At 42.7% G+C, this 6,342-nt stretch overlaps 1 protein-coding gene across 1 annotated transcript in view; it reads left to right on the top strand.

Annotated features, from left to right (window-relative positions):
- The first annotated feature begins 3,572 nt into the window (after positions 1-3,572).
- Positions 3,573-6,342, top strand: part of LOC122760601 (NACHT, LRR and PYD domains-containing protein 3-like) — a 45,816-nt gene continuing 43,046 nt past the window's right edge. The window contains exons 1-4 of the mRNA XM_044015717.1: positions 3,573-3,771; positions 5,027-5,122; positions 5,384-5,476; positions 5,558-5,677. Of these exons, the coding sequence (XP_043871652.1) occupies positions 5,400-5,476; positions 5,558-5,677 (197 nt within the window). The 5' untranslated portion in view covers positions 3,573-3,771; positions 5,027-5,122; positions 5,384-5,399. The remainder of the gene's footprint in view (positions 3,772-5,026; positions 5,123-5,383; positions 5,477-5,557; positions 5,678-6,342) is intronic.

Genomic DNA, 6,342 nt, shown 5'->3' with positions numbered 1-6,342 from the left:
CTGGTCTGCCATAGTTCTAGCCTGCTTGATGGAATACCCCCCTGAGCATGAACCAACAGGCCATCATATCAGAACAATATCTAATTCCATCAACATAGACTGATGAAGAACTGAAACAATAATGTCTTATGTCTTCAGTTGTCCAATTTTCCCATCCTTCAGCACGCTTCCTACAGCATTTAAGTGTGTGTCAGTGTTGTTTGTGTGTGTTGTACGTGTGTGTCTGCGTTGTACGTGTGTCTGTTCATCTGCTTGCTTTACAGAAAATATAAAGGTTTTCCCCACACGTCAGAAATTGTTTTACTATCACAGATAAACTCACAATACTTACTCTTCCACAGCTTCCTCACACCACAGGGATCTGTAAAAATAGAAAACGAGAACATGTTTAGTTCAACAACTCAGCTCAACAACGTCACTGTTAAATACAATAAGCCATTAGAAGCGAAACGACGCCGATGTTACAGAGAAAACTGACATGTTAACGAGCGTGTGTGTGAGAGTGTGTGAGAGGGAAAAAGAGCGGCCAAGGACGGGTCAAGCGGATCAACGCGCTGCAAGCAGCTCGTGGTGTTCGCAACGTAACCTCCTCCATAGCGCCTGCTACACTTCTTTACCCAGACAGCGGTAGAATCGCTTTTCTATTGCGTAAAATCACGGTTATAGAAATTATACAGTCGCGCACACTTGCCAGTATGTGAGCCGTCCTCAGACTGAGGACACGAAGCGAACATTAACATTCAGCTGACTCTTCTTTGAGTTAACATTAGCTAGTGTTAGCAATAAATACTATTAACATGATGCACACGTTCAAAAAAAATATATAAATAAATACAAATTAATTAAAATGTGAAAGTAGTTGAAGAGTTGATGGATGAAAGGAACTTGGTATGTATTAATGATGGGAGAGTAACGAGGGTGAACACAGCTACAGGTTATGAGTCAGCATTAGATGTAACACTAGTGTCAAGTGTCATTGCGGGCGTTAGTAGTTGGGAATTCTGTGCGGACTCGACTGTAGGAAGTGACCACTACCCAGTGACATGTTCGGTAGGAGAGAGAATGGAAGTAAGTGCGAGTGGACAAATCCCAAAGTGGGTATACGCTAAGGCAAAATGAGATCTGTTTCAGGAGTTGAGTGAGGAAGAACTGACAAGAGTGGATGTTTCAGGAGATATAGAGGAGATAAATGAGAACATAACCTCAGGAATTTTAAGGCCAGCAGAGGGAGCCATCCCCCAGAGTAAGAGCAAGATAAATAGGAAACTGGTACCGTGGTGGACAGAAGAATGTCATCAAGCTGTTAAAAAAAGAAACAGAGAATTTAAACAACTCAAAAGAACCCATCGTGTGCAGCAGCTAGTCCAATATAAGAAGGCACAGACAGTAGTGAAAAAAACAATATTTTCTTATAACAGAAAGATTAACATATGATCTTGAAAAACCAGAAATGCTGGCAAATGATCAAAGTGGTTTTAGAAAAGGAAGAAACACAATGGATGCAGTGATAAGGCTAGAGACAGAGATAAGAAAGGCACAGGCAAATAAAGAAGCAATAGTGGCAGTGTTTTTTGATATTGAGAAAGCATATGATATGATGTGGAAGGAAGGATTATTAATAAAGCTGTGCAAGATGGGTATAAGAGGAAGGGTGTACAACTGGATTAAGTAGAGAATGGGACCCCTCAAGGGAGTGTGATTAGCCCTTTACTCTTTACACTAATGATCAATGACGTGTTCTCAAAAGTACCAGAGGAGATAGTTAGGTCAGTCTTTGTGGATGATGGGGCCTTGTGGAAAAGAGGAAGGAATGTGGCATATGTTGTGGGCAAAGTACAAGGGGCTATTGATGAGGTGGTGGAGTGGGGCTATGACTGGGGATGCCAGTTCTCAGTGGAAAAAAACCTAGACAGTGTATTTTAGCAGGAAACCAAGAGAGGAAGGAATGAAACTGAAAATGTAAGGGAATGAGCTGCAAAGAGTTGGAACATTTACATTTGTGGGTGTAGTGTTTGACTCACAGTTAACATGGACAGGGCATATTGGTAGAATAGAAGAGAAATGCAAAAAAGTGATCAATGTGTTGCGATGTTTGACAGGTAGGAGTTGGGGAGCTAGTGTATGTGGCTTTAATACCATCAGTGTTTGATTATGGCAGCATTGCCTATGGGTCAGCTGCTAGATCAAGGCTTAAGAAGCTGGATGTGATTCAGGCTCTGAGAGTCTGTAGTGGGGCTGTTAAGACAACGCCAGTACCTGCGTTACAGGTAGAGATGGGAGAGGTGCCTCTGGGGCTGAGAAGGAAGCAGTTGATGGGAAATTACTGGGCGAATTTGAAGGGACACAATGATTCTCACCCGATGAAAGTGGTACTGCACGAGTGCTGGGAGAATGGGAAGAGTCAGAGGGAAAATCAGAGGGAGAGTAGGAAAGGAATTGTCAAATGAACTGGGAGTCTTAGCGGTGAGAATAAGCTCCACAATATTCTGTAGTCCAGCAACACCATTATGGATGCTTGAGGGCCCGAAAATAGACTGGCATCTGTTAGAAATGAAAAGAAAAAGGAAAGGGTCAAATAGATTTGGTTGGTGCGTTTGAACGTCATGTAATGGGAGAGTATGGAGACTTTGTGCTGATATACACAGATGGGGCTAGGGAACCTGAAACAGGAGTGACAGAATTTGGGGTGGCTGTGCCAGAGAGGGGGATTGGACTAAGTGGGAGAGCATCGAATATGTTGGGGGTCTACACGGTGGTGATGCTGGCAGTGTTGGTAGCTCTAAGATGGGTGGAAGAGGCCAGACACAACAGGCTACTGATTTGCTCAGATTCCTCGTCAGTTCTGTGGAGCATGAATTAATTTCATTCTAATAGCCGACAGGACATGTTGTATGAAATATTGCAGTCAGTTACTAGAGTAATGAACAGAGGACGTCAGGTTGGATTTATGTGGGTACCAGCGCATGTAGGAGTGAGGGGGAATGAGAGGGCAGATAAATTGGCAAAGAGTGCATTAAGGAAAGAAAGAGTGGAAATGGAAGTGAGTGTTAGTAAGGCTGATGTTAAGAGTGTCATCTGGGGGAAAACAACCACATGTGGCAAGAGAGGTGGGATAGAGAGGGTAGAGGGAGGCATTTATATCAAATACAGAACAGTGTTAGGGTCAATAGGGTAGGTATGGGACACAGGAGAGAGGAGGTTGTGATAACTGAATAAATCACTTAAATTGGCAGGGAAACATCAGACATGACTGAGTGAGAGGTGTCAGGAAGAGGAGGAATCTGTGGAACATGTACTTTTGAGGTGTAGGGCATATGGGGCAAATACAGAGGTGATGAAAAATAATCTAAGGAAATTAGGGGATCAAGAATTTGAAGGGAGTAATGGAAACGAGTGAGAAATGTTAACAGGATGATTATGTAGGAGCAGCAAGTGTGCACCCTTGACGGTACAAATGTTGCTGGAAACTGGCAAAACAGGTTCATTAAGGAGACAATCCATGAAAACCACGTCACCATAGTATCACGCAGGCTTGCTGTGATGACTCCGCCCACTTTGAGGAGGCGCTATGAAAACAACATGCTGATACTAAACTGAGTCGAGTCGATTAGAGTAAAGTTGAGATCAGAGCAGTTATTTGATCACATTCATCACATTTCCTTCAGATGAGACTTGAGAAAACTTTGGTCTGTGGTTTGTTTCCTGTTCAGCAGCAGAATCACTTTACAGACGTTCAGCAGCTTCATGACGATCATTTCCTGCTTTCACAAGGTAACAAAACTAAACTCATCTCATCACACGTGACTTTGAGTGGACGTGATGTTTTTACTGTGAAGCTCATGAATCTCACGTCACTGACTCTTGTTCAGTGACTGAGGTTTTTACACAGAATGAATTGACCCTGTAGTGACACTGAGAGGCTTAAATGTCTGGTGTAATACTGCAAACTTGTCTTATTATGGGATGTGAACATGTCCTGGTTCCTCTGAACGTGAAGAAGGCCCAACCCTTTTGAAGCAGCTCTGCTGACACAGTATAAATGCTGACATCTGCTGGTTGACATGTGATATTACACACTGGAATCACGTGGATGCTCAGAACCCACGAGCTGAACTTCTGTATGGTCTTAATTCACTGAGTGATGGTTTGACATCAAACATATTTAAATGTAACATCTATAAACACAAACTCTTGTTAACGACCAGATGTTGTTTGGAGCTCAAACGTCACCTGGTTGTAACAAAAGACTTTTCTACAAGTTCACTGTGTTTGTTTTTGTAGAGAGAGTCGTGTTCCTTTGTCACAGCTAAAGAATCAATCATGGAGTTAAAGTGACAGCTACAGTGAAAAGTGGAATTTCCTGTTCAATAATTCCTAAGATATGAACTCGTTTTCTTTTACTTTGACCTTTGTCTGAAAAGTGGATCCTCTCTCAGCTAACTTGGCTAGTGCTGCTAACTGCAAAACAACCACTTCCCTGTTACAGATCCATCATGTTCTTATGAGTTAACTCCGCCTCCTCTGACTCACTCTGTCTCCATCAGCTGTTTAGTTTATTTCACATAGAAACAATATAAAAAAACACATAGACGATAACACATAAAAGTACATGTGACGTGCAGCAGAAACACGGATTGAAAAAGAAATGCACTGAAAATGAAAAAGTTGTGACTTTTTGTCGACGTGATGTTTTTATTGTGAAGCTCATGAATCTCACGTCACTGATTCTGTTGTTCAGCGACTAAAATGTTTGGAAATCACTGGTTTAGAGGACATTTGTGCTTTTGGCGAAAGAGAAGTTCTGCTGGACTCAAAGATCAGATAGTGACTGATCATTTTATGTTTCCGGTGAAAACAGATTACAGCCATTGTAGGTGAAACAAAAGGATCCAGAGGACGAGGTCATATTTTGATAAGATTTAAGAAACTAAAGTTAAATTAAACGTTTATTCTCAATCGTCACAATTAACGACATCTCTTCAAAGTCCAGATGTTTAACATACATATGTATCTATCTATTGGGCAGCTTCTTACCTGACCACCAGAGGGCGGGCTCTTCTGTTAAACCAGTGGACTCACCTGCAGTGAAGGGCTGTAAAGTGTGATGCAAACAGCGTCTTGAGTGAGTTGTGAGTCGAGCTGTGACGTTCACGAACGAGTCAAATCTTTTTAACGGCTCTTTGAAATGAACCAGTAACTGAGTGACTGACAGTCCATTATTAGCATAAACCAATGGGCTGTGCCGATTGTTCAGTCAGCCAATGAGGGTCATGTCGGCCAATTCTGTGGTTAAAAAAAGTCTTCTTGCTGACCGGCCCACATTAGGTCAATGTGGTCCACCCATGTTAGCAGAACTTGTAATGAGCGAGTTTTATTCTCCCAGCAGGTGGCGCTCTGCTATGAATCAGATCAAGGACAGTGAAGAGGAAGCTCCGCCCTCTAAAACCACTCTGTGTGAGGAACATGAGGGTCAGAGGTGAGATGAGGATCTCATGGATCATGTGACTCGTCTCCATGTCACAGCTCAGTGTTTTATTTACACATCATGTGTTTGTAGGAGGATCCATCAACAGAGACCAGACTCTGCCGGACCTGGACCTGGACCTGGACCCAGCTGTGTGTCCATGAAGAGTGACTGGTCCATGTATGAACCTTTGAACTTCAAACAAGAACAGAGGTCAGATGATAGAGGATGGAGGTCTTCACAGGTCAACAACTCAAATGATCCACCATGTAGCACCAGAGACACCTAATATTTGAGAATTCAGACCCAGACCCATGCAGACCCAAGACATTCTGGACCCAAGTCCCAAACAGACCCGTCCCCATTTAATCTCAGATCTGGACCCATGAAAAAATAGGAAATGTTGAATAATTGTGGAACAGTCCTGGCTCACGTGCTTGGGTTTGGGTAAAGTGATCTGACTGAAGATGTGGAAGTCTTAAATGTGTTAATCAGTGTAGTGTTTGACACCATCTGGGTCACACTCAACCATTTCTGACACAAACCTGTTTTTCTTGTGTCTCCTGATACTGTAGATCATTAATGAGATCAATCACAGCAGATGTTGTATTTACATGTCATGTCCTGTGTTTGTAGGAGGATCCGTCAACAGGGACCAGACTCTGCCAGACCTGGACCTAGACCCAGCTGTGTGTCCATGAAGAGTGACTGGTCTATAGGTCATATTATTAACTTCAAGGATGGACAAAAACACGGTGAACTGATGTAAGAATTTCACACATAGTAACACACACTTACATGATCCTCCACCAGGGGGAGCCTGTCTAGTCCAAAACATGTTGCATCCAGAAAAACACTCTTCTTCTCTTTGGTGGACC

This window comes from Solea senegalensis, unplaced genomic scaffold (assembly GCF_019176455.1).
Source record: "Solea senegalensis isolate Sse05_10M unplaced genomic scaffold, IFAPA_SoseM_1 scf7180000013812, whole genome shotgun sequence".
NCBI lineage: Eukaryota > Metazoa > Chordata > Actinopteri > Pleuronectiformes > Soleidae > Solea > Solea senegalensis.
This window is presented reverse-complemented; position numbering and strand designations above follow the sequence as displayed.